We start from the raw sequence: 27,782 nt of genomic DNA, 5'->3' as shown, positions 1-27,782 counted from the left end.
CCACCATGCCTGGCTAATTTTTTGGATTTTTTTTTTTTTTTTTTTTTTTTTTTTTTTTTTTAGTAGCAACAGGGTTTTGCCATGTTGCCCAGGCTGGTCTAGAACTCCTGGACTCAAACAATCCACCCCCTCGGCCTCTCAAACTGCTGGGATTACAGGCATAAGCCACCACGCCAAGCCAGAATATGCATTTTTTTTTTTTGAGATGGAGTCTCGCTGTGTTGCTCAGGTTGGAGTGCAGTGGCGCAATTTTGGCTCACTGCAACCTCCGCTTCCTGCGGTCAAGCAATTCTCCTGCCTCAGCCTCCCAAGTAACTGGGATTACAGGCGCCTGCTGCCACGCCCAGCTAATTTTGTATTTTTAGTAGAGATGGGGTTTCACCATGTTGGGCAGGCTCGTCTCGGGACTCCTGACCTCTGGTGATCTGCCTGCCTCGGCCTCCCAAAGTGCTGGGATTACAGGCATGAGCCACCACCCCCAGCAAGAATATGGATTTTTAAAAGTTTCCAAAACTGTGGAAATGGCCAGTCCATTGCCCACACTTTCTGTGCACTTCTGCAGACCTCCAACGAGGGCCAGCACAGTGCCAGAGCCCAGCAACCCAGCAAGGGAATGAATTTGCTCTAACTATGGAGGGACAGTCTTCGGAAGTGGAGTTCTTAAGGACCATCATTCCTTTCTTTCAATGAGATGCCAGACTGCTGAGAAGGTGAGCAATGCTGCAGGCGGCTCATAGGGCAGCCCACAGGTAGGCCTGGGGCAAGACTAGCCATGGGGCTTCACAGCCTCCACAAAAAAGGAGATGGATTCCCCTCTGCACTGTCAGAGGAAGCTAAATGTAGAGCTCTGAGAGAGAAGATGCTGGTCTCAAAGCCATAGCTTGAGATACCATAGCTTGAGATATCATAGCTTGAGACCAGGCTCAGACATGCACTCTGAGTAATGTGAAGGGGCAGCATAGAGGCTCAGGAACTGCACAAAGCTGAGTCTGCATCCCAGCTCTGCCTTTATTAGCTGGGTGACCTTGAGCAAGTCACTTCACCTCTCTGAGCTCCAATTTCTTCATTGGTAAAATGGGTATAACACCACCTACCTTGCAGGGTGTTTATGAATTCTATTTATTTATTTTTTTGAGACAGGGTCTCGCTCTGTCACCCAGGCTGGAGTACAGTGGCATAATCTTGGCTCATTGCAACCTCCTCCTCCCAGGTTCAAGTGATTCTCGTGCTTCAGCCTGCTGAGTAGCTGGGACTAGAGGTGCCACCACACGCAGCTAATTTTTCTTTTTTTTTTTTGAGATGGAGTTTCACTCTTGTTGCCTAGGCTGGAGTGCAATGGTGCGGTCTCAACTCATTGCAAACTCCACCTCCCAGGTTCAAGCAATTCTCCTGCCTCAGTCTCCCGAGTAGCTGGGATTACAGGCGCCTGGCCTCTAATTTTTGTATTTTTAGTAGAGATGGGGTTTCACCATGTTGGCCAGGCTGGTCTTGAACTCCTGACCTTAAGTGATTCACCTGCCAAAGTGCTGGGATTACAGGCGTGAGCCAACATGCCAAGCCATATGAATTCTAAATATAACATGTATAAAACATCTGCAGTATCTGGCATGCAGTTAAGTACAATAAGTGATGGCTTTCAGAAGACAAAATTTCCTGTAAAGAATGCAAAAACGCTGTGAGCTACATGGCCACAGAGCATGGGAAGGTCTGCTTATGGGAGAGACGCAGGAACCTCCAAGTCTCCTTACTTGATTTTTCTGCCTTGCTGTTACTCTGAGTTGAGTTAGTCAGAGCATTGCCTCTGCTTCCTGGAATATTCAATCTGAAAACTACTCCCCAGTCTCAGCTACTTTAAGGAAAACAGGACCACCATCTAAAGCTTGACTGGGAGAGCCTAAAGGATTCAAGGGCCCTGAACCCTGACCACTGTTGGGAACAGGTACTGGGGAGAAACGATACAGAGTTTGGGGAAGGCCTCAGGAGGAAGAGAGAGTTAGGGCATTGTGGCTGCTGGTCCCGTCTTCATGAGCTTCTCTCAGATTAGGGATGGGGGTGGGATTCTAAGAGCAGGGACTGTCTCTTCCATCATGTACACACACACGCACATATACACAGACACATACACATAATCAGGTACATGTACTCCTACCGCCAGCCCCATTCCCAGCACACAAGTTCCCCACTCACCGACTGCACCAGCAATAAGCAACATCAGGAGCTATGAGAAACTGGGTACACAGCTCACCCCAAACTTCCCCATGTGCCCAGACCTAAGAGTACTGAGAGACGGGAAGATAAGCCCTTTCTGATAGGACAGTAGATCAGAAACTCGTATGGTATAAAGCAGGGTTCCCCAAAATCCCCTTTCACAGCACCTCAGATTTCACCATAAGATTCATTCCTTTGGCCTCAGGTAAAAGTCCCCCCATATTATAGATGCCTTCTCTAGCTACCCTACTGTCCCCCGCCCCATGCCAACTGCACAAAAACTCCAATTGCTGTCAATCCCACTTTCTACACCTCTCTAGACTCCATCCCTCCTCTCTACCCTCACAGTCCGCATCTTGGCTCTGGTTCCCCCAGTAGCATGAGCTACTGCACTAGCCTCCTTATACCCTACTCTTGCCCCTGACCTTAAAGCTGTTCTCCACTCAGAAGCTAGAATGGTCTTCTGAAGCACAAATCTCCAGCCTACACAACATGGCAAAACCCCATCTCTACAAAAAAAATAGAAGAATTAGCCAGGCATGGTGGCATGCACCTGTAGTCCCAGCCACCCAAGGCTGAGGCTGAGGCGAGGAATCACCTGAGCCCAGGAGGTCAAGGCTGCAATGAGCCAAGATCAGGTCACTGTACTCCCGCCTGGAAGACAGAGTGAGATCCTGTCTCTAAATAAATAAATACGTAAAGCACAAATCTGATCATGTCCCTTTCCTGCCTAAAATCTTTCCAAAGCTCTTGATAAAAATTGCCCTCTGGATAATATCAAAAGTTGCCGGCCTGGCATTCACAAAGAGCCTTCTTTACCACAGAGCAACAATGTCCCCTCCTCCGAGAAGAAAGTGATCCCCAATGTCCAAGCTGCGTGAAGTGCCTCCTCTGAGCCCCACAGTCACTGTACTCTTTTTTTAATCATGATAGGAACCCCAGACCACTGTGTTGTGACAGTCTGTGTCTAAGGACTGACTCTTGTAACATTGAGATATTAAGGGCAAGTCCATATCTAATTCCATGCCCCTAGCACAACGGAACCTTTATCCCTGGGCCCCCAGGAAAGGCCTAGTGGACTGACTGTGGGAGATAGAAGTCCATCCAGGTTTCTGGCTGGCAGATCCCTGAGTGGACACAGGTTGTGGGGCCTGGGGCTGCCAGTAGGAGAAACAAAGCTTGAGGATCCAGATCAGAGCTGAGGATGGATCCTCCAAGGTCAGTCCCCGAGTCTGGGCCAAAGCCACTTGTTACATCTCCCATCTTCTGGCCTCATTTTACCTCCTCGGTCCTGGCTTCCTTTCCAATCTGCCTCCTTCCTCTCATGATCTCTCCTGCCCATTCCAATCCCTCTCCCCCTATCACCCCCCTCTAACCCCCAACTCCCTTGCACTGTTATTGTTTTTTTTTTTTTTTGGCACGATCTTGGCTCACTGCAACCTCCGCCTCCCGGGTTCAAGCAATTCTCTTGCCTCAAGCCTCCTGAGTAGCTGGGATTACAGGCACACATCACCACGCCCAGCTAATTTTTTTGTATTTTTTAGTAGAGACAGGGTTTTACCATGTTGGCCAGGCTGGTCTCAAACTCCTGACCTCAGGTGATCCTCCCACCTCGGCCTCTCAAAGTGCTGGGATTACAGGCATGAGCCACAGTGTAGAGCCTGCTATTTTTTTTTTATTTTGTTTTGTTTTTGAGACAGAGTTTTACTCCTGTCACCCAGGCTGGAGTATAATGGTGTGAACTCAGCTCACTGAAATGTCCACCTCCCAGCCTCAAGCAATTCTCCTGCCTTAGCCTCCCAAGTAGCTGGGACTACAGGGGCATGCCAGGGCACCCAGCTAATTTTTTTGCATTTTTTGTACAGACGGGGTTTCACCATGTTGCCCAGGCTGGTCTCGAACTGAACTCGAGTGATCCACTGGCTTCGCCCTCCCAAGGTGCTGAGATTACAGGTATGAGCCACTGCGCCCGTCATCTCCCTTGCATTTCTATCATCATCTTCCAACTCAGGGAGGACTGTGATTCTATTCTCTCTGAGTCTCCCCCCATGAATTATCTCTGACTCTGACTTACCTACCCTTCCCCCATCCCCTTGTCCCTTTCCCTCTCTCTGATCCTCCACTTCCTCTCCACTATCTAATTCTACCCTAACTGCCACCTCCTGACCTGGCCCTGACCCAGGGGCTGGGGAGCTGGCACTCACCCCACAGTCAGTGGCCACCGTGTACTCAAAGTGGAACACCAGGGACCAGATGATGCAGAAGAAGAAGCCGAACACAGGGAAAGTGATGACCCACCAGACCATGGCTGTGAAGCGAAGCCGGAACAAGGTCCCATCGGGGTCCAAAGGCTGGGAGGCCGCAGAGAACATCCTGCAGGGCGTGGCCTAAGCAGCACGAGGGATACAACTTGGGGCCTGGTAGGACACCTGGGTCTGGGCAAGTGGGGCCTTTTCCAGAGATGGCTCCTCAGAGTATAAGGAAAAGCCAGAGCAGAAAGGGTAGAAAAGGCATAAGGGGAAAAGGAAGACAGTGCAGAGGAGAAGGATCAGAGGGAGATGGGACAGGAGCAGCAGAGACAGGCAGGGTCAGAGCTTAGGAATCCCCTTGGCACAGTGATACTCTAGGTCCACCTCTTGAAGAGCCTACAGAAGAGAGGCTCCCGGTGGCTTGGACAGGGAGCTCTGGTGGCCCACCTCACTCTCACAACCCTCATAGCCACTCAGGAGAAGGGTCAGAGGTAGAAAGGTTATTATTCCCATTTCACAGAAGGGGAGACCGAGGCCCAGAACTATGCCAGGATCAAACACCAGGACTAAGGCCTCTTGCCACCTGACAGCTTCAGGTTCTAAGTCACGGCTTCTTTCAGGCCAACTAACAAAGGACCGTTGGCTCAGAATGGCCAAAGCCCTCCCACTGACCCTGTCTGACCACATTCCTGCTCCTTACCCAAGTTCAACTAGGAACAGAGGGAGTGCCCCAGAGCCTATTTCAATGGGGCCACAGGCTGCCAGCCATTCCACCCCCAGGCTCTGAATGATCCAAGCCTCAGGCCCGGGGTACCCTGATCCTAAAATACCAGGTCCCTGTGGAAGCCCAGACCTACATCTCCTCCCTCTCTGAGGAGATGCAATGTCACCCAATCCAAGGTTTGGGGGAATCTGAGGGTCATGGAAACCTTCTCCACTGAGCTTGAGCCTGCTGTCCTGGGCCAGACCCAGGAGATCTCTGTCCAGGTCAGACCCAGACCCAGGGAACTGAGCTTCTTCCAGTCTCTTCTCCCTCCTGGCAGACAACTCCCCCTCACAACCCCACTGCCCAAACACCTTGACCCCTCAAGCTGGGCTTCCCTCTGGATCAAGCTGAGGCAGACAGAGATGGCCTGATATTAAAAGGCCTAGGACCCTGTCTCCCCTCGGCACTCATACTTCCCTCCACTAAGGAGACCCAGGAATGGGGTGGGGGCCTCATGAAGCAACACTCACGCTCGGTGCTGAAGAATCCGGGTCTTGGGTTGAAGGTTGTAGCCAGACTGGGACTATTCTAAGACTGGAGGGTCCCACCCCGTGCTCCTCAGGGCCTGCCCTCCCGCCCACAGTACCCAATTCTCCACGCCTGCCCAGGCACACATCCTTCCCAGGATCAACAAGTATATGTCATAATCCTAGAACACTCTGCAAAGGTAAGAAGTGATAGTGGCTGAGGTCAGCTGGCAGTAGCTTCTTTGCCAGTGATGGGGGCGGCGACCTTTCTGAGAGTTGTATCCAGGGTCATAGGCAGGTTTCCAATAAGGGAAAGAGAGAAAGCAAAAAGGGGTCTGGCCGTTTTTTGTTAGAGCAGGACTGAGAGGGCTTGTTGGGCCTCACTGGAGAAATGGCTAAATCCTATAATGACAGAAGCAGGATACAAAAGAGATCTCAACAAGCCTGAATATGAGATATCGATGTTCAGCCTGTACCTGTGCAGAAACAGCTAATAGCAGCTCAGGCTGCCTCAACAGAGGTCTAACAGCCAGGAATAAGAATGAATAGTCCTGCTTTTGCCTGTACTGCCTAGGCCACCTGGAGTTCTATACCCAAATCAAGGCCCAGCAGAGAATAGTGACAAACTGGGCCAAGTTCAACGGTACATTCAGGATAGGGAAGAGCCTGGAAACCATTTCCTGGGAAGGTTGCCTGAAGGAACTGGATTGCCTGAGGTCAGGAGTTCGAGACCAGCCTGGGTAACACAGTGAAACCCCGTCACTACTAAAATACAAAAAGTTAGCCAGTCATGGTGGCGTGTGCCTGTAATCCCAGCTACTCGGGAGGCTGAGACAGGAGAATCGCTTGAACCTGGGAGGCGGAGGTTGCAGTAAGCCGAGATCGTGCCATTGCACTCCAGCCTGGATGACAAAGCGAGATTCCATCTCAAGAAAAAAAAAAAAAGAAGAAGACAGACTCAAGGCCCCTCATTACTGTCTTCTTGTCTCTATAGGGCTGACCTGAAGCCACGAGGAGAGAATAGTTCTACGGCAAAGCAGAGCCAGGGCCAAGGCAGAGACTCACCGGAAAGTAAGTACATACTCACTATAAGTAAAAGCTTCAGCCTGGCCAGCATAGTGAAACCCCATCTCTCCTAAAAATACAAAAAATGAGCCAGGCATGGTGGTGCATGCCTGTAATCTCAGCTACTCGGGAGGCTGAGGCATAAGAATGGCTTGAACCCAGGAGGCAGAGGTCGCAGTGAGCCAAGATTGTGCCACTGCACTCCAGCCTGGGCAACAGAGCAAGACCCTGCCTCAAAAAGAAAAGAAAAGAAAGGAAAGGAAAGGAAAGGAAAGGAAAGGAAAGGGAAAGGGAAAGGGAAAGGGAAGGAAAGGAAGAAAAGAAAGAAAAGAAAGAAGGAAGGAAAGAAAGAAAGAAAAAGAAAGGAAAGAAGGAAAGAAGGAAAGAAAAAGCTTGGGCTAGGCACAGTGGCTCAAGCCTGTAATCCTAGCACTCTGGAAGGCTGAGGCAGGAGGATCACTTGAGCTCAGGAGTTGAAGACCAGCCTGGGCAACACAGTGAGAACCTATCTCTGTTAAAAGAAAAAAAAGAAGAAGAAAAAAAAAAAAAGAGGCTGGGCATGGTGGCTCACGCCTTTAATCCTAGCACTTTGGGAGGCCAAGGCAGGTGGATCACCTGAGGTCAGGAGTTCGAGACGAGCCTGGCCAACATGACGAAACCCCGTCAATACCAAAAATACAAAAATTAGCCGGGTATGGTGGCGGGCACCTGTAATCCCAGCTACTCAGGAGGCTGAGGCAGGAGAATTGCTTGAACCCAAGAGGCGGAGGTTGCAGTGAGCTGAGATCATGCCGCTGCACTCAAGCCTGGGCAACAGAGTAAGACTCTGTCTCAATAAAAATAAAGAAAGAAAATAAAAGAAAAAGGCTAATTATTAGTTATTAAGCTTCCTTAGAACAGGCTACCTGGGGAGGAAGGAAGCTCCCCATCAATGGGGATATGCGAGCAGAGGCAAAGTAATCAATTACAGATATGATGGACTAGCTTGCTTCTTTTATTCCTAGGGCTGGCCATTTCTGGGATACTGAGTGGGAAATTCAGAGCAAATATAAAAATTCCAAGGTGGAACCAACACCGTAGGCTCAGGCAGTGGGGACAACATACCCTCAGGGTCACAGACCTAGTACTGCTCCAGAGGGACCGAGTACTCCAGCAACTATCTATATCTTAATTCCCTAACTGGTATGCCCAGAACAGGTAATAGGTATGCAAGGTATGCAATAACCTAGCTAATAGGGTATTGATGCCATCAGCCCTTGGGGTCAGCCACAAGGGGCAGAGCAAACAGCCTAGTCTGTTTAACTCCATATGCCATACAAATATTATAATTTTGCTTGGACTATGATTGACTTATACCATGCCTTCCTTTCCCCAGGGCACTGGGCTAGGGAGTCCTAATCATTTATTCAACCAACACTTTCTGGCCAGGCACAGTGGCTCACGCCTATAATCCCAGTGCTTTGGGAGTCGAGGTGGGAGGATCACTTGAGGTCAGGAGTTCAAGACCAGCCTGGGCAACAGTGTGAGACCCCGCCTCCACACACATACACAAAAATTAGCTGGGCATGGTTGTGCATACCTATTGTCCTAGCTACTCAGGAGGCTGAGGCAGGAGGATTACTTTTGCCCTGGTGGTTGAGGCTGCAGTGAGCTATGATCATGCCACTGCACTCCAGCCTAGGCAACATGGCGAGACCCCATCTCCACAATTTTTTTTTTATTAAGCTGGGTGTAGTGGCTCACATCTGTAGTCCTAACTACTCAGGAGTCTGAGGTTAGGAAGACTGCTTGATCCCAGGAGTTTGAGGCTGCAGTGAGCTATGATCATGCCACTGCACTCTGGCCTAGGCGACGGAAATGAGACCCTGCCTCTAAAACAAATAAAAAAACCCCAAATACTTTCTCACTCAAATGCAGTGCCTGCCTTCAAGGAGATCCCCATCTGGTAGGGAAGACAGACACAAATATGATGTGATAGATAACACAGGGAACTGTGGGCACCCAGAGGAGGGAGTGATTACGTTAGCCCCAAGGAGGATAGGGAAGACATTTTAGAGCTAGCGGGGCAGGGTTTTGCGGGATGATCAGGAGCGGCTAGCGTAACAGGAATATCTGATGCCTTATCTGAGATAATAGGTACTAGGTCATGTACTAGGTCACAAAAGGGTAATCCTTCCCTTCAGATCGCCTGTTCGCCCTTTTCGTCCAGTTCTTTCTAATAGCTCCCAGCCCCAGGTCTCATCAGATTGGGTGTCCACGCCTCAACACCCATGTCTACCCACTGACAAATCAGGAGGAGAGGAAACTCCAGTCACATGAAGTAAAGAAGTGGGGCTCCACCCCATACTCACAGCTAGACCCCACTGCTAATCCTAGCCATTTCTCTGAAGCAGATGCTCTTTACATGAAGCGGGGATCCAGCTGGCTGGGGCCTTCAGAACTCTGAGGGACCCCAATGGTCCATGTGCAGAATCTGCCTCTTCTCCACCTAAAGCCCCTAGGCTAAGTTCATTTCCTGCCCTGCCTTCCAACCTGACAGTCTCTTCCTCCTCCTCCTTCTGCTCCTCACATTTCATCATCCTCCCTAAACTACCTTCCTATCCTTCTTCTACCTAGAGCTCTACACTAGCCCTGGGAAGGAGCAGGACAGGAATTATCAACCCTATTTTATTTTTCAGAAATGGGGGTCTCACTATGTCATCAGGCTGAAGTACAGTGAGAAAACCATAGCTCACTCCAGCCTCAGACTTCTAGGCTCAAGCAATCCTCCCACCTCAGGCTCCTGAGGAGCTAGGACTACAGGTGCATACCCCCATGCCCAGCTAATCAATTCTATTTCAGACATGAGGAAACTGAGGCTGGGTCTCTGTCTCAGGTAATATAGAGTCAGTAAATGAATTACAAGTATAACAGAGTTTGACACATGTCCCACCCCACTTACTTTGATATCCTAGAGAAAGTGGTCTTACATCTTTCTTCCTGGCCCCGCACCCCATATCCCTGTCCAGAGGGTACACAGACATCTATGGAATCTTAGAGGCCATGGGACTCACCCCAGGACACATACACACGTCCATAATCAGATCTCCATACTGACAGGCACAGATATAGTCTCTGTCACACACGACCTACTCAAACCCATTATATACAGTCATGACCCTCACAATCACACACACATATACTGAATCACATTCCTACAGAGACAGGCACAAGCCCATAGTGCTACATTAAGAGGCCCAAAATACCCTCTAGCCCAATCCTGTTCTCTCTCCACTTCCCAGAAAACCCTGGGGTTCCAGAATCTGCTCTTCTATGAAGTAAGGACTTGGCTCTAGGTCTGCCCTCTGGACAGGGATATGGGGCGCGGGGCCAGGAAGAAAGATGTAAGACTACTTTCTCTAGGATATCAAAGTAAATGGGGTGGGACATGTGTCAAACTCTGTTATACTTGTAATTCATTTACTGACTCTATATTACACTTCAGTGACTCCAGCCTCCAGAACCTCACAGAAGGCAGAGGGAGACTAACCCTTGAGATTTCAATTTGCAGGCATCCCCCCAGCAGCCCCGTATGTTTGATGGGCCCCAGTGGAGAGCTGGCTAATCTTGTTAAAAGATATTCAAGATCTAAAGAAGATCCAGATCGGCCTGAATATGAGGTATCAGTGTCCCCATGCCCTACCCCACAGTGTGTGGCCGTTGTCTCCTTGAAGTGGAAGAGCAGGGACCAGAGGATGCAGAAGAGGAAGGCGACAAGTGGACAGCAGACCGTGACCAGGGCCACCATGGTGAAGCGGAGCCGTACCAGGGTCCCATCCCGATCCAGTGGCAGTGGGACCTGGTACATCTTGTCAGACCTGGGGATGGAGTGGCATGCTGTCAGGGGCCCAGGCAGCAAGGCTGGGACTCAGTGATAAAGTCAGCCCTTGTGCTCAGTCCTAAAATTAGCTGTGTGTTGTGGGGTGGGGAGTCTGAGGAGGAAGTCACCTAAACTTGGATAGTTCTTGCCCTGGATGAGGAAGACTGACTCAGAATCCCAAGACAACATTCCACCTCAATTTCAGAGGGAAGACAATGAACCAAATCTGTGCTAGGATAAAGCTTGAATGGACTGGGAGAGCTTCTCCTCACTCCTCTCTGCCTAGCTTGACAGGCCTAGGACTAGAGAAGCTGCTTTAAATAAGTGTCTCTATTTCAAGAACCAACCCTAAAACCTACCAGTGGATGGAATGGCCCATCTCCTCCCCCAGGCCTTTGAGCCTCAGGCCCAGCCTCTAGGCTTCAAGGCCTCTCATCAGCTCTCATTGCTTCCCCACTGGCCCAGGGCCCTCCTGCACCTTCAGTCCCTTCCCAGGCTCTGTGTGCTCTGTGTGCCTGCACCGCAGTCCACAGTGGCAGGGATTCCATGGAAGCTGACAGAACCCCAAGCCCCCTGCTTGTCCCAGCCTGCTCCCTCACGTGCCCCCAGGGTGAAAGGCTTTGCAGAATCAGGCCTAGTGCTAGCCTGGGCTTGCTGTTTGCTGGAGAGAGCTGCTTGGTCAGCTTCTGGAGGCTTCCCAGTGCCCAGGGGGCTGTCCATATCACCCTCCTGTGAACAGCTGAGGGTTCCTGGGGGCTGTGATTTCCCCCTTAGATAAGGGTAGCTAAGGTCAGGAACTATAACAAATAAGTGTATACCAACAATCCTAGCCCAGCTCCGCACAGTATACAGAAGGGAAAGTTGGAGCAGGAATCTGCTCAGGATCACATAACAAAGAGATACATGTGGGACCCACAAAGAGTTACACACTGCAACTCTGGCCTTCCTTGACCCCTTCCTCTCTGTGTCTGAACTTGAGAAAGGTCAGGTTAGGACTGGAGTGAGAGAGGCAGAAGAGGCATCTGTTCACAGGAGGAAGAAAAGGAAAAACCAAATTCTACATAGATGAGGCAGTTAGCCCTATTCCCATTGTAAAGATAGAGAAACCAAGACACTCAGAGAGAGAGAAGGGCTGGCTCTTGCTCAAAGCCCTATGCTGAGCTGAAGGGAAAGCCATCCCTGGAACGTTGGCTTGTTGTTGCCAAGCTAGGGCTGGCTCCAGACACATAAAGAATATACCCTTCTGGGCTCAAAGGCCTTGTCAAATCAAGTCCCAACTCTTCCTGACCCCACCCACAAGACTCTCCCTTTAGTCCCACCCTCAAAAAGAACCTGATCTCAGTTAGGTTGCCATCCTGGCATTCCAGAACAAGCCAGGTGGCTACGCCTCCACATTCTCACCCATTTTCCCCCAGCTGCCAGGCCTGATCAGGCAGGCTGCTCCAATTGCTCAAGTTCCTCTCTCCCTTTTAGGAGCATCAGGGATCCCAGGGAGCTGGAAGTGGCTCTGGTGACCCTCCCAGAAAAAAAACACACTCCCTGGATCATCCCTAAATGGACTCTAAGTCCCTTAGGGCCCTAGATGGGGAACATTTTCCTCACTCAGCCCAAACCTAGACTCTGCAGTTGCAGTAGCACTAGTCTTCCCTCCCAGTATCCCTCCCTGAAGCCTGCAGCTCTAGATCCCTGAGGAACCACTAGGATTCCCAAATTGAAGACTAGATCTTCAGGGAACGAAGAGGCACTGCCCAAATCAGGAGTTGATGAGGAGGTTCAAGGGATAGTCCATTCCAATTCTTGGAGGTATGCCTGGCCTCCCATTTAGCTGTGTGACCTTTGGCAAGCCACTTAAGCACTCTAGATCTGTTTCCACAGTTCTGCAACATGGGAATCACATGGTTTAGATTACCTCTAAGGTCCTTCCAACTTGGTCATTCTACTCCACACCTCAGGGTGGAGCTGAAGGGCAACTGTTCAGCCTGCAGATAGTTCTACATTCCTCACAGGTACTACTTAGCTGAAAATTGCTTTCTTTGGAGCTACCTCAGCTCCAAAGTCCCTAGAGATCTTCTCAGCCTCGAGTCTGAACCCACATTTACTGAGTGCCTACGGAATACTAGGCCCCCTGCTCTGTACTTGATATACATTGTCTCTTTTAATCTCACCATAATTCTATGAGGTAGGTGCTACGGCCTGTATATTTCCATTTTACAGATGAGGAAACTGAGGCTCAGGGAGGTTCAAAACACTTACTCAAGGCCAAGGCTAATAAATGGCACAGCTGCCATTCAAAACTAGTCTATGGGGTTCCAACCCCGGGGCCCCATCCTCCCCACCTAGGACTCCTGACTAGGAGGCCCCGCGGAATGAAGGGAGAGCTCAACCCCTGCACACCCGGCCCCATGCTGGGGAGGGAGAAGAAGGGGGCCAGCTCGGCAAGTCCAGACAGCAGCAGTTCCTGGGAAACAGAGTGTGTGCGATAGGACGGCAGGTACCAGGACTCCCACAGCGTGGGGCCCGGCCCTGCAGAGGCCAGACCGCGCGGCCAAGCTCCCGAGCGGGGCTGCCCGGCAGCCCAGCACATCCATGCCCATACTCACCCACGCGGTGGTGGCGAGACTGCCGGCGGAACCCGGGGGCCCCGGTGGCCCGGGGTCGGGGGCTGGCTCTGCGGGCTGGTCAGAGCGCGAACGGCGGGGGCGGGGCCGGCGCTCTCGGGGCGGAACTTAGAGAGGAAACTGCGCCCAGATCCTCCGCTGGCTCCTCCCCGCTTCTGGAGACCCCGACCCCTGGCTCTCCTCCTCAATCTGGCGTGTCCTCAAACCCTGCTTTACAGCCCGGGTCTGCCCCCACTAATTTCGGCTGCGTGAGGGCAGCCGGAAGAGCTCTGGATACCTGAGTTTGAGCATGTTGGATAAGCCACCTTGTCGCCTTACCTCTCAGCTGCGTTCCATCACCTGTTGAAAGAACACAAAATTAATTGAACAGGGGCCGGATTTCCTTCTCGTCCGCCCGTCTCTCCTGCCTCGCACCTCCATTCTAACCGAGCTATCCAGCCTCGCCCTTCTGAAACATTAAGCCAGTTTCCTCCCAGCCCTGGCGCCCCTCCCCCAAACTTTGCTCTTCAGGGCGGTTGGGGACATTTCAGCAATGGGAAGAGCACCTTTGCAGGCAGTGAGACCCGGTGAGGCACATCCCAGAAACTCTGGCCTAGTGCTGTTCCCGCCTTTGTTCAGGAGAGGGCGCCCTGTCCTACCTAGCGCAGAAAGGATTTCCAGCCACCAGCCTTGGGTCTCCCCACAATGAGAGGATTGATCCCCCAAAACCAGCTGCCAGAGTTCCCTCCCTACCCTGACCATGACTGACCCATGAAAGAACTTGAGGGGGACCCCTGGCTCCCTTTGCAAAGACCATCCTACCCCAACAGGGAAGGAGGGTGAAGGGACCAAGAGTCCCTCCTGCAAGCACACTGGTGGGTAGTCAGAGCATCTGCAGCGGGTGGAGGACCTCTAGGCTAGCCATAGCTAACATCGCACTTTTCCACTTAAATCCTCACAGCAGTAACACATTCTGAACACCCAGTATATCCCAGGCACTCTTACTTCTTATCTCATTTATTTAATCCTCATAAAAACCCTGTGAGGGCCAGGCGCGGTAGCTCACGCCTGTAATCCCAGCACTTCAGGAGGCCGAGGCGGGCGGATCACCTGAGGTCAGGAGTTTGACACCAGCCTGGCCAACATGGCGAAACCCCGTCTCTACTAAAAATACAAAAATTAGCCGGGCACGGTGGCGGGCGCCCGTAATCCCAGCTACTTGGAAGGCTGAGGCAGGAGAATCGCTTGAACCCGGGAGGCGGAGGTTGCAGTGAGCTGAGATCGTACCACTGCACTCAAGCATGGGCGACAAGAGCGAAACTCCATTAAAAAAAAAAAAAAAAAAAACCTGTGAAAATAGATACGATCTCGGCTCACTGCAACCTCCGCTTCCACGGTTCAAGCGATTCTCCTGCCTCAGCCGCCCGAGTAGCTGGAATTAACAGGCGCCCGCTACTGCGCCCGGCTAATTTTTGTAGTTTTTAGTAGAGGCGAGGTTTTGCCATTTTGGCCAGGCTGGTGTCAAACTCCTGACCTTGTGATCTGCCCCCGCCTCGGCTTCCCAAAGAGCTGGGATTACAGGTGTAAGCCACCGTGCCTGGCCTTTTTTTTTTTTTTTCTTTCTCTCTTTTTTTTTGGAGACAGAGTCTCACTCTGTCACCCAGGCTAGAGTGCAGTGCCACGATCTCGGCTCACTGCAACCTCCACCTCCCGGGTTCAAGCAATTCTCCTATCTCAGCCTCCCGGGTAGCTGGGAATACAGGCGGCACCACCATGCCCGGCTAATTTTTGTACTTTTAGTAGAGATGGGGTTTCGCCATATTGGTCAGGCTGGTCTCGAATTCCTGACCTCAGGTGATCCACCTGCCTTGGCCTCCCAAAGTGCTGAGATTACAGGCATGAGTGCCCGCCAGTAGATACTATTTAATATCCTCATTTTACAATGGAAAACAGGGAAACCAAGTTACCTACTTACACAGCTAATAAATGCCAGAACCAGGACTCAAGTCTGGTACCTGAGATAATTCACATAATCCACTATATGCTGTTAATGCCACTTAGCATTTGTTGATTAATTTGCCAGAGCTCTTTTTCATGTGTTCACTTTTGTTCATTCACCCAGTCTAGGCCCTCTCTTTGACAGGCCTCATGTGGAGCAATGGTGGAGGACCCAGAGATACCTCAGACACACTCTGAGGGGCTCCGAAGTCTGGAGAGAGTGCGCACTCAGAGTGTCTTGTTCTAAAAACTACTTTTCTTGATTTTGAGTTCTCCCCTATCCTGTTCTTTAAGGTCCCAGGACAAATGGACTAGCAAAACTTTACAAAAAGAACTACCTCTCTCCAAATTTGGCAACTAGATTCAGGTTTTCTGCCTTGGGGCTTCATGTCATCCTCTTTGTCTAGCTCCAACCAGGGGTGTCTGCTCCTGGCTATTGTTCCCTATCTTGACACCTTGTCTGTTCTCTTGGCCCTAAGTACCATTCCCTGAGGCTGGGTCCCCTCTCCCTGCCTCTAGACTACCCCCAATGCCCAAACCTTGAGGTGCTCTAATTTAGATTAATTCTTTAATTCTCTGGTGATTTGGGAAATATGGGCAATTCTCCATATAGCCCTGAGCCTCTGTTTCCTCGTCTATAAAATGGTTTTATTTATTTATTTTATAGCCACTCGCGGGGCGTGGTGGCTCACATCTGTAATCCCAGCACTTTGGGAGGCCAAGGTGGGCGGATCACAAGGTCAAGAGATTGAGACAATCCTAGCCAACATGGTGAAACCCTGTCTCTACTAAAAATATAAAAATTAGCTAGGCGTGATGGCGTGCACCTGTAGTCCCAGCTACTTGGGAGGCTGAGGCAGGAGAATCACCTGAACCTGGGAGGCAGAGGTTGCAGTGAGCCGAGATCGCGCCACTGCACTCCAACCTGAAGACAGAGCAAGACCGTGTCTCAAAAAAAAAAAAGGTCTCACTGTCTTGCCCAGGCTGGTCTTGAACTCCTAGGCTCAAGCGATCCTCCTTCCTTGGCCTCCCAAAGTGCTGGGATTACAGGCATGAGCCACCGTGCCCAGCCTGTAAAATTGATTTAGGAATATCCACACTGGGTGTGGTGGCTTACACCTGTAATCCCAGCACTTTGGGAGGCTGAGGTGAGCAGATCACCTGAGGTCAGGAGTTCAAGACCAGTCTTGCCAACGTGACAAAACCACATCTCTACTAAAAATACAAAAATTAGCCAGGCCTGGTGGCGGGCGCCTATAATCCCAGCTACTTGGGAGGCTAAAGCAGGAGAATCGCTTGCACCCAGGAGGCGGAGGTTGCAGTGAGCCAAGATTGCGCCACTGCACTCCAGCCTGGGTGAGAGAGCGAGACTCCACCTCAAAAAAATAAATACAAATTAAAAATAAAAATACAAAATACAAAAATAAAAAGAAAGAAAATATTTGTTGGGTTGATTTAATGGAACTGGGTTTTGAAGAATGGGCAGTATTTAGACAGATAAGCAGAGATTGAGGAATTGCTAGAAAGGGGACACAGTGAGCATGGCTGGGGTAGGTATAGAGGCAGGGACATAGACTGCTAAAGACATCCAGCTTTAGACCAAGCTCTGCCACTGCCTCCTGGGAAGCCTCAGGAAAATCAGTGTCCTTCCTGGGTTGAGGAGGAGTTATTCTTGTTCTTCTCAAAGACCTTTTTCATGACCAAGACATCCTTCCTGGATGGCTTTAAACCACCCACCCCCAGCTCACTCATCTTGCTCTAGCCTCACTCTGACTCAGATAGCAATTAAATCTTCCCCTGTTCATCTGCTTGCTTCCCTGTTCATCTAGCTTGGAATGTTCTCTCTTCCTGCCTCCATCTCAGGAAACTCTATCCTTCCGTAAAGGTATTTATGAGCATGACACTTTGGTAAGTAAAGAATGCATGTGGTAATTTCTAGGGAGAGCACTAAAATAATACTAATAGGAAAAGAGAATTTAACTTTCAAACTAGTATAGTGGGAAAAATGGGCCGGGCATGGTGGCTCATGCCTGTAATCCCAGCACTTTGGGAGGCTGAGGCAGGCGGATCGCCTGAGGTCTGGAGTTTGAGTCCAGTCTGGCCAACATGATAAAATCTTCTTTCTACTAAAAATGCAAAAATTAGCCAGGCGTGGTGGCACGCGCCTGAAAGTCCCAGCTACCAGGAAGGCTGAGGCACAAGAATCACTTGAACCTGGGAGGCAGAGGCTGCAGTGAGTCATGATCGCACCACTGCACTCCAGCCTGGGCGACACAATGAGACTGTGTCTCAAAAAAAAAAAAAAAAAAAAAAAAAGAATATAGCAGTAAATTCGTTAAATGCATTAGACTAAATGTTCTGGTTAAAAGCCAAAGCATTGGCTGGGCACGGTGGCTCAGGCCCATAATCCCAACACTTTGGGAGGCCAAGGCAGGTGGAACATTTAATGTCAGGAGCTTGAGACCAGCCTGGCCCACATGGTGAAACCTCATCTCTACTAAAAATATAAAAATTAGCCTGGCGTGGTGGTGGAAGCCTGTAATCCCAGCTACTTGGGAGGCTGAGGAACGAGAATTGCTTGAACCCAGGAGGCGGAGGTTGCAGTGAGCCGAGACTGCGCCGCTGCACTCCAGCCTGGGTGACAGAGTGAGACTCCATCTCAAAAAAACAAAACAAAAATGGCCGGGCGCGGTGGCTCACGCCTGTAATCCCAGCACTTTGGGAGGCCGAGGCGGGTGGATCATGAGGTCAGGAGATCGACCATCCTGGCTAACATGGTGAAACCCCGTCTCTACTAAAAAAAAAATACAGGGCCGGGTGTGGTGGCTCACGCCTGTAATCCCAGCACTTTGGGAGGCCGAGGTGGGTGGATCACCTGAGGTCGGGAGTTCAAGATCAGCCTGGGTAACATGGTGAAACCCTGTCTCTACTAAATATACAAAATTAACTGGGCATGGTGGCGCATGCCTGCAGTCCCAGCTACTCGGGAGGCTGAGGCAGGGGAATCACTTGAACCCAGGAGGCGGAGGTTGCAGTGAGCTGGGATCACACCACTGCACTCCAGCCTGGGTGACAGAGTGAGACTCTGTCTCCAAAAAAAAAAAAAAAAAATTAGCCGGGCGTGGTGGCAGGCGCCTGTAGTCCCAGCTACTCGGGAGGCTGAGGCAGGAGAATGGCGTGAACCCGGGAGGCGGAGCTTGCAGTGAGCCGAGATGGTGCCACTGCACTCCAGCCTGGGCGAAAGAGCCAGTCTCCATATCAAAAAAAAAAAAAAAGAAAAAAGAAACAAAACAAAATACAAAGTATTCTGCCCATGTCATAGACAAGGAATTGGGGCAGAGAAGGGTTAAATAACTTAGGCGAGATATAAAAAGTAGCAGATCTACAACTTGAACTTAGCTCTGACTCCAATTCTGCTGCTTCTCTGGAAAGAAGTCTCATCCTTCCACAATTCTGCAGTCCTTACAGATCTGTCTCCTCCCTAACCACCAATCCTTCACAGCTGCATACGGTGACTTCTCAAGCCATGTGTATGATACTGGGGCTCCTAGGACAAAGCTGGACTTTCCTTGGCCAGAATAGTGTTGAGCTGTGGACATCTCTGGGCTCATGATGTCCAGGACAAGGCTTGGCTCCAAAAGGGTTTGTAAGCATGCATCAAACTCCTTGTCTTTAGAACGGAAGAAGGAAGATGATGATACCTAAAAGAGGTGTCATCAGAATTTAGACAGAGTAGGAGTGTGGGAAGGAACCCCTGTCTTCACAAAGATGTCCTTCCCCAGCCAGGAATTCTGGGAATGATGAGCCATGGGCCACTTGCCTACCAAAGTACCCAACAACGTATCTTTAGAAATCACCAAAGTCACAGGAAATTCTTCCTTGGAGTATTCCTCATCCAGTACGTATTCCTCCAGTCTTTCCACAAGTATGCACTATTTCCCTGCACATCTACTTGTACTTTGGACTGAATGTACTCATTTGCTTACTCATTCAAGACATCTCTTTCAGAACCATTTTATAGCAAAAAAAAAAAAAAAAAAAAAAGGAAAAGGAAAAGAAATAAAAGAAAAAAAGACATTTCTGAGTCCTCTTTCAGTGTCAGAATCCATGTCTTAGAATATTTAGAATGGGAACTCAACATTTTTATTTATGTATGTATGTATTTATTTATTTATTTAGAGACAGAATCTCCCTCTGTCACACAGGCTGAGGCTGGAGTATGGTGGTGCAATCTTGGCTCACTGCAACCTCCACCTCCCGGGTTCAAGTGATTCTCCTGCCTCAGCCTCCCGACTAGCTGGGATTACAGGCGTGGGCAACTATGCCTGGCTAATTTTTTTATTTTTAGTAGAGATGAGGTTTCGCCGTGTTGGCCAGGCTGGTCTTGAACTCCTGATCTCAGGTGATCTGCCCGCCTCAGCCTCCCAAAGTGCTGGGATTACAGGAGTGAGCCACCGTGCCCGGAAACATTTTTTTTTTTTTTTTTTGAGATGGAGTCTTGCTCTGTCACCCAGGCTGGAGAGTGCAGTGGCGCGATCTCTGCTCACTGCAAGCTCCGCCTCCTGGGTTCACACCATTCTCCTGCCTCAGCCTCCCGAATAGCTGGGACTACAGGCGCCCGCCACCACAGCCGGCTAATTTTTTGTATTTTTAGTACAGACGGGTTTTCACCATGTTAGCCAGGATGGTCTCGATCTCCTGACCTCGTGATCCGCCCGCCTCGGCCTCCCAAAGTGCTGGGATTACAGGCTTGAGCCACCATGCCCGGCTGGGATACATTTTTAAATAATGCAAACAATACCATTTATTGAGGCCTTATGTGTGCCAGGTACTATGCTAAGTGCTTTAAATGTATTCTCTCTTTTAATTCTCACTACGACCCTGTAAGGCAAATGTGGTTGTTATCCCCATTTTATACAAAAGAAAATTGAGGTTCAGAGGGATTAGGAAATTTGCCCAAATTTCTTTTTCTTGCATTTCTTTTCTTTTTTTTTTTGAAGACAGACTTTCACTCTTGTTGCCCACGCTGGAGTGCAATGGTGCCACCTCAGCTCACTGCAACCTCTGCCTCCCCGGTTCAAGCAATTCTCCTGCCTCAGCCTCCCAAGTAGCTGGGATTACAGGCATGAGCCACCACACCCAGCTAATTTTTTGTATATTTAGTAGAGACAGGGTTTCACCATGTTGGCCAGGCGGGTTTCGAACTCCTGACCTCAGGTGATCCACCTGCTTCAGCCTCCAAAAGTGCTGGGATTATAGGCGTGAGCCACCATTCCCAGCAGGAAATTTGCCTAAATTTCTTTTCTTTTTTTTTTTTTTTTTTGAGACGGAGTCTCACTCTGTAGCCCAGGATGGAGTGCAGTGGCTCGATCTCAGCTCACTGCAACCTCCGCCTCCCAGGTTCAAGCAATTCTCCTGCCTCAGCCTCCCGAGTAGCTGGGACTACAGGTATGTGCCACCACGCCCGGCTAATTTTTTTGTATTTTTAGTAGAGATGGGCTTTCCTTCTGTTAGCCAGGCTGGTCTCGATCTCCTGACCTCGTGATCCGCCCACCTCGGCCTCCCAAAGTGCTGGGATTACAGGCGTGAGCCATCCCGCCTGGCCCAAATTTCTTAATTAAATTAAACTCAATTAAATTAAATTAATAAATAAATTTAAACTGAATTAAATTAAATCTGCATCCAAATTTAAACCAGGGTTCTCTGACTCAAAGTCCAACACCTCTACTAATCCCCAACTGAAGAAAATAATTCACTCATTTGTGCATCAAATATCTAATGTGTACCTACTATGTGCCCTGCCTTAGGGACACCAAAATAAGTCAGTAGAAGAGAGGCTTAAAAATAATTGGGCTTGGAGATTAAAGGGCAAGAAATCAAATGTTCTAGAGGGCAGTTATGAAGCTACTGTAACTATCTAGGGAGAGTTAATGACTTTCTAAAGTCCAGCAAAGGCAAGGGAGTGTGGTTGTAAAGTAGGGGTGTTTTGGATGGAGGAGTTGGGGGAAGAGGGCTGCAGTCAGTTGTTTAAAGTAACTTTACTATTTGGCCAACCATATATTGATTTTCTTCTTCCGTCAAGTATCTACTGAGCACCTACAATGTACCGTGTTTCTTCCATCCACTATCTTATTCCATCTTTACAACCCACCACCTTTTTTTCCCCCTAGTCGGAGGCTCCCTCTGTTGCCCAGGCGGGAGTGGCATGACTGTAATCACAGTTCACTGTAGCTTTAACCTCTTGGGCTCAAACGATCCTCCTACTTCAGCCTCCCTAGTAGCTGGGACCACAGGCGCTTGCCACCACACCTGGCCTTGGTTAATTTTTTGTATAGGTGGGGACTCACTATGTTGCCCGAGCTGGTCTCGAACTCCTGGGTTCAAGTGATCCTCCTACCTTGAACTCCCCAGTGCTGGGATTACAGGCGTGAGCCACCACTCCCAGTCTCCCATTTTTTAAACAAACAAATAAATCAATTATCTCTAATCCCTTGCCATCACCGAAAACCCAGATGGCTTTAAACTCATTTACATTTTAGGTAAAAGCCCAGTTGAATTTTGCATTCATGTCTCACAAAGAAGTAGTGGTGGAGGTTTTTTTAAAATTTTTTTTGAGATCACTCTGGAGCGCAGTGGCAGGATCTCCGCTCACTGTAATCTCCGCCTCCCTGGTTCAAGCCATTCTCGTGCCTCAGCAAACCGAGAAGCAGCTGGGATTATAGGTGCCCACCACCATGCCTGACCAATTTTTGTATTCTTAGTAGAGACAGGGTTTCATCATGTTGGCCAGGCTGGTCTCGAACTCCTGGCCTCAAATAATCTGCCCGCCTCAGCCTCCCAAAGTGTTGGGATTACAGGCGTGAGCCACCAGCCCGGCCAGTATACGCTTTGCTTTCTGCGCACAGTTCCTGCTATGAGACTCTCAGTCACTAAGCAGGTCTAGTTTCTAGAAAATGCCCACCTTTCACTCTTGTAATATCAGTCTTCTGCTATGGGCTAGGCCCCAGAAGGACTTCCAAGAGCCCAAGGCACAGAAAACCGAGGGTAAATAATAGGATACAAAGTGACAAGGCTTTAACAGAGGCCTGCCCAAGCATTAGCTCAACTCGCTGTGAAAGCTTGGCAAATGTATCACTGAGAAGATGGGAACATTTGAAATACCCGTCCTTTAAGAATAAGTAGGGGTTCGGCTGGGCGCGGTGGCTCACGCCTGTAAGGCCAGCACTGTGGGAGGCCGAGGCGGGCGGATCACCTGAGTTCCAGAGTTCGAGACCAGCCTGGCCAACATGGCGAAACCCCATCTCTACTAAAAATACAAAATCAGCCGGGCGCGGCGGCGAGTGCCTGTAATCCCAGCTACTCGGGAGGCTACGGCAGGAGAATCTCTTGTACCTGGGAGGCGGAGATTGCAGTGAGCCGAGATCGTGCCACTGCCCTCCAGCCTGGGAGAAAGAGGAGACAGAGCAAGACTCCATCTCAAAAAAAAAAAAAAAAAAAAAGTAGTCCATGGGCGAGGTGGCTCACGTCTGTAATCCCAGCACTTTGAGAGGCCGAGGCGGGTGGATCACTTGAGATCAGGAGTTCGAGACCAGCCTGACCAACACAGTGAAATCCCCGTCTCTACTATAAATACAAAAATTAGCTGGGCCTGGTGGCGGACGCCTGTAATCCCAGCTACTTGGGAGGCTAAGGCAGGAGAATCGCTTGAACCCGAGAGGCAGAGGTTGCAGTGGGCCGAGATTGCGCCAATGCACTCCACCCTAGGCGACAACGCGAGACTTCATCTCAAAAGAAAAAGAAAAAAAAGAATTAGGGGTTCTCCACGTGCAGCTGGGAAAGACGTTCCAACAATCCTCATTTGTACCAGGCCCTTTGGTGGGCCAGTCCCTTAGGGCATCTCTAATGCTCCTAATGTCCATCCTAGAAATTCAGAGAGGGAAAGAATGTGCTGGGGCAAGCATGGGTCAGGAGAGAATAGGGTCAGGATTTAGGGCCCTGAAGAAGCCTCGGGCAAACTCTTTGGACAAACAGACCTTCCAAGAGGGCCCTCAGGCTCCGCACGTGGTCTGGGCAGGAAGTGCGGGCAGAGAGACTAGGAAGCCTTCCCAGCAGCGCCGGCGGACCGGGGCAAGGAAAGGGTCGAATAGTTACCATGCCATTCTGGGGCCGTCCCTCTGATTGGCCCGAGCTCCCTCAGCCCGAGTCGCAGCGCTCCAAGGAAGGGGGCGGAGTCTCTATGTTGCGTCACCACTCTTCCCGACACCCCTCCGGTGCTTCCCAATCTAGCCATTCACAAGCCCACTTCGAGAGGCCCTGTGTGACGTCACTACACGCTCCCGCCAACCGCGGCGGAGAGGAGCGGGACTCCACGGCCCTCTCACCGCTCCTACCCTGTGCCTCCCCGAACTCCTTATGCCCCTCCTCTTCCCTCTCGCCCCTTCCCCCTTCAGTTCGCTTTGAAAAGACGCGTTGCCCAATGAATAGCAGGGTCGACCCAGAGTGGCGGCCGCGTCCACCAATTCGCGGACGGCGAGGGCGGAGCGTCCTCAACGAGCCTCTGACGCCGGGCTGCGTGTGACGCAGTCGGGCCCTCTGCGCGCTGCGCCCGAAGCGGCGGTCGGTGGCAGGGGTGGTAGCGGCGGCGGCGACGGTTTCGTGGGGGCCGCGCGCTGCTCTGTGAGCGGCGGGTGGCAGACGGGCCTGGGCCCGGACTCCTGAGACTTCCCCTTCCCCACCGAACAGCGGTAAGTCGGGAGCCCGAGCTGCAGCGGCCGAGACCGGCAGGTTTCTCCCCCCTTCCGGGCGGGCGGACGCGCGGGGCGTCTCAGGGCCTCTCCGCTTCGAAGTCTAGCGCCGCTGCGCGCACCTTCTGGCCTGAGAGAGGGGCGGTGCTGAGGACCCGGGGGCCCGGAGCCCGGGAGGCCCGGCTTTGGAGGCCCTCGGAGAGAATGGACATCAGTGTGGTCTAGGCCTGGAGGTCTCCAGTTGCTGCCCACGCGAGTGGGTGTCTGTCTGGTTGTACTCATTCATTCAGTGGTGTAAGGACCCCACGGTGGGCTGGCCTTTCCGGGGTCAGCGCCTTGAGACCCTGAATACGGTCTGCCCCGCACTTCCTTGACCGTCATGTGGGGCTGGGCTTTATTTGCCTTGGCTTCTCCATAAGGGAAGTGGGCACCCCGAGGATTAGGGTGAGTCCGAAGTTTGGGAGATTTTTAAGATAATATCTGAGAATAGGAGTCGGTTCGGTGGAGCAAAAGGTTCTTTTCTATTTTCCCACGTGTTCAGTGTAAAGCCAGATGAGGAGAAAGATTGAGTTTCTGGATTACTATAGCCATAAGGACTTTAGAAATTGTTTAAGTCAATCCCCCTACCTTACATCAGTTTTGTAGATGGGGAAACCGAGGCCCGGAGTAACAGGCAGGATTAGCCAATGCCAGATTTTTGACAGTCTAAACATTTTTCTACTACCTCACCCTCCCTGGGTATTTCAGTCTCCCATTATTAAGAATTCCCTTTAGGAGGTCGGTGCGGCATGGACATTAGGTAGCTAAACGTAGATGTAGTCTTCACAGCGTTTTCCGTTTAGTTGCTACCAGCTCTGTTCACGGGTAAGGTGGAAGCTTCGTTAGTGGTACCCTAACCTAGAGCTTGAGAACTAAACTTAGAAGATGGTTAAAGAACGTCAGCGTTGTTATGTATCGGAAACAAATCGATAAAACTACAAGCCATTGTTTCCCTTTCTAAATCTGAATTTTTTGACTTGTGTCAGCTGATGAGGACTCGGAGTCAGTTAGGGATTTATAACAGTACTGGAATAGAAAGCAGGAAATATTGATAAGACTTAGAAAGCCAGGCAGGAGTCCGTTTGTAGTAGTTGTACCTCGGAACTCATGGCTCCTTTCAGGTACAGAATTCAAAGTGAAGTATCATAGTAGAATAAGGTGAGGAAATAAAACTCCGTTTTGGAGGAAGAAGCTTACTGGAATAAAGAGCAAAAAGAGAGCAGTGATCATTCCCTGTGACGGTCTTACAAATTCAGAAAGAAACTCGAGTTAACTGGGTTACAGTATGTTAACCTGGTGGAGGAAGTTAGGGTATTTAAAAACCAAAACTAGAGGTTGGACAGGATAAAGGTACTGGGAAATACTTGGGTAAAATTATTATTTTTGACTCTTCAGATTTGATGAAATTGAATTAGTTGACACTTGGTTCTGTTCACATCAGTAAGATTGTTACTTTGTTCTTGTATAGATGACAAAGCATAAACTCAGAACTAGTAGTGCAGAAGAGAACCGTAGTCTAAATAGTAAAGCGTGAACAGGGTATGTTTTCCGTGACATTTTCTCAGTTCAAGCATCACCCTCTTCTGGGAAGCTTTTCTTGGCATTCTCTTCTCTGCAAGCTTCCATAACACTTATTTGATATTTCTATTTATAGCACATACCATTTTTATTTTAGCTGTTTTTTTAATTAGGCTGGTAAAATATTTTCATCTTATCTTTGTTGTCCAGTTGCTTGCCACATAGTAGGCCCTCAGTAAGTGTGTTTACTTGAATGAATAGACAAATATGGAGGAGTTATACTTAACAGTAGTCGATAGAGAGGCTCCTGAAATATGGGGCCCAGATAAGATGGTTCCTGCTGTTTATATGTTATGTGATACTTTGGTCCCTGACATTTATTTGTTTATTTATTTATGAGATAGGGTCTCACTCCATCACCCAGGCTAGAGTGCAGTGGCGCAATCTCGGTTCACAGTAGCCTCTACCTCCTGGGCTCAAGCAATCTTCCCACCTCAGCCTCCCAAGTAGCTGAGACCACAGGTGTGCACCACCATACCCAGCTAATATTTTTTTGTATTTTTTGGGTAGAGACAGGGTTTCGCTATGTTGCCCAGGCTGGTATCGAATTCCTGGGCTCAAGCCATCCCCCACCTCGGCCTCCCAAAGTGCTGGGATTACAGGTATGAGCCACTGTGCCCAGCCAGTACCTGACTTTATGTCTACTAGGTCCTAGATAACTAAGAGCAAGTAGAATTTTTAAGGAACTAAATTTACGGCTTTGAAAAAATTATATTATTTTCTTGTAATATGATTTATGTGGTGGTAGTTAACCTGGAAAGTAAAGAATGATGGTACTAATGTTTAATTTCCAATAATGAGACTATGCAGTTATGGAATTTGTTGAAAGGTTAGGGAACTAAGAAACTCAGAGATTTAAGGATAAGTATTGGCTGAGCATGGTGACTCACTCCTGTAATCCCAGCACTTCAAAGGTCAAGGCAGGTGGATTTCCTGAGCCCAGAAGTTCAAGACTAGCCTGGGCAACATGGGGAAACCCTGTCTCTACGAAAAATACAAAAATTAGGCAGGTATGGTGGCATGCACCTGTACTCCAGCTACTTAGGAGGCTGAAATCAAAGAAACATCAGAGCCCGGAAGATTGAGACTGCAGTGCTGTGATTGCACCACTGCGTTCCAGCCTGGGAAACCGCGTGAGGCCCTGTCTTAAAACAAAACAAAGGCGTGGTGTGGTGGTTCACGCCTGTAATCCTAGCACTTTGGGAGGCCGAGGCGGGTGGATTGCCTGAGCTCAGGAGTTTGAGACCAGCCTGGGCAACATGGTGAAACCCCATCTGTACTTTAAAAAAAATATGAAAAATTAGCTGGGCGCGGCAGCACGCGCCCATTGCCCCAGCTACTCGGGAGGCTGAGGGAGGAGAATCGCTTGAACTCGGGAGGCGGAGGTTGCAGTGAGCCAAGATTGTGCCACTGCACTCCAGTCTGGGCGACAGCGAGACTCTGACTCAAGAAAAAAAGAAAAGAAACAAAACAAAACAGTACATATTAGAGGCAAGGTAGGTAAACATTTCCTGAGAACTTGGTGCATTCTTTTTGTTTGAAATTGACCCTAAGTATTTGGCACAGTATGGCTCTAGAGAAAGGTTTCTCAGCTTTGGAACTTTTGAGACTTTGGGCCAGATAATTATCGTGGGGGCTCTGTTGTATATTGTGGGATATTTAGCAACATTCCTACCTCTACCCATTAGATACCCATAACACATCCTCTGCAGGTTGTAACGATCAGGAATGTCTGAAGACATTGTCAGAATTGCCCTTGATTGAGACTACTACTTTAGTGAAAATATTTCACATGTATTTATTTATTTATTTATTTTTTGAGACAGAGTTTCGCTCTTGTTGCCCAGGCTGGAGTGCAATGACGTGATCTTGGCTCACCGCAACCTCCGCCTCGTGGGTTCAAGCAATTCTCTTGCCTCAGCCTCCCGAGTAGCTGGATTACAGGTGCGTGCCACCACACCCAGCTAATTTTGTATTTTTAGTAGAGACAGGCTTTCACCATGTTGGCCAGGCTGATCTGGAACTCGTGACCTCAAGCAATCCACCCGCTTTGGCCTCCCAAAGTGCTGGGATTACAGGCATGAGCCACCATGCCCAGCCATAATTACCACATTGAGGAATTTGTACTTAATTCAGTGTAATGGGAAATACTTGCAGTTTGTTTTAGTAAGGAAAGAAAAATTCTTAAAAATATAGTGGTAGCTGGCTGGGC

General features: G+C 49.7%; 3 protein-coding genes across 22 annotated transcripts in view; 1 reads left to right on the top strand and 2 right to left on the bottom strand.

Annotated features, from left to right (window-relative positions):
* PGAP2 (post-GPI attachment to proteins 2) overlaps positions 1-23,621 on the bottom strand; it is a 28,006-nt gene extending 4,385 nt beyond the window's left edge. For 4 of the 9 annotated variants that reach the window (XM_008961832.5, XM_003804611.6, XM_008961864.5 and 1 more), the window contains exons 1-2: positions 13,215-13,345; positions 10,438-10,612 (exon numbers count right to left, since the gene is read on the bottom strand). In XM_008961832.5, coding sequence (XP_008960080.3) covers positions 10,438-10,602 — 165 coding nt within the window. In that variant the 5' untranslated portion in view covers positions 10,603-10,612; positions 13,215-13,345. Of the gene's footprint in view, positions 1-4,412; positions 4,596-10,437; positions 10,613-13,214; positions 13,346-13,550; positions 13,572-23,357 lie in introns of those variants that run through there. The other 5 variants (XM_008961869.4, XM_008961875.4, XM_003804610.5 and 2 more) reach the window with 4 other exon arrangements.
* Positions 23,498-27,782, top strand: part of NUP98 (nucleoporin 98 and 96 precursor) — a 122,893-nt gene continuing 118,608 nt past the window's right edge. For 7 of the 12 annotated variants that reach the window (XM_034932010.3, XM_055094015.2, XM_034932008.3 and 4 more), the window contains exon 1: positions 23,814-23,953. The gene's annotated coding sequence lies outside the window, so the exon portion shown is untranslated. Of the gene's footprint in view, positions 23,954-27,782 lie in introns of all 12 variants that reach the window. The other 5 variants (XM_008961891.5, XM_055094009.2, XM_034932006.3 and 2 more) reach the window with 2 other exon arrangements.
* Positions 23,563-27,367, bottom strand: LOC134731185 (basic proline-rich protein-like). The gene is made up of 2 exons (XM_063608077.1): positions 26,982-27,367; positions 23,563-25,731 (listed from the first exon to the last, which is right to left on the bottom strand). Exon 2 carries the CDS (start codon positions 24,233-24,235, stop codon positions 23,756-23,758), a length of 480 nt encoding a protein of 159 aa, XP_063464147.1. The 5' UTR covers positions 24,236-25,731; positions 26,982-27,367; the 3' UTR covers positions 23,563-23,755.

Source organism: Pan paniscus, chromosome 9 (genome assembly GCF_029289425.2).
Source record: "Pan paniscus chromosome 9, NHGRI_mPanPan1-v2.0_pri, whole genome shotgun sequence".
NCBI classification, from domain to species: Eukaryota; Metazoa; Chordata; class Mammalia; order Primates; family Hominidae; genus Pan; species Pan paniscus.
This window is presented reverse-complemented; position numbering and strand designations above follow the sequence as displayed.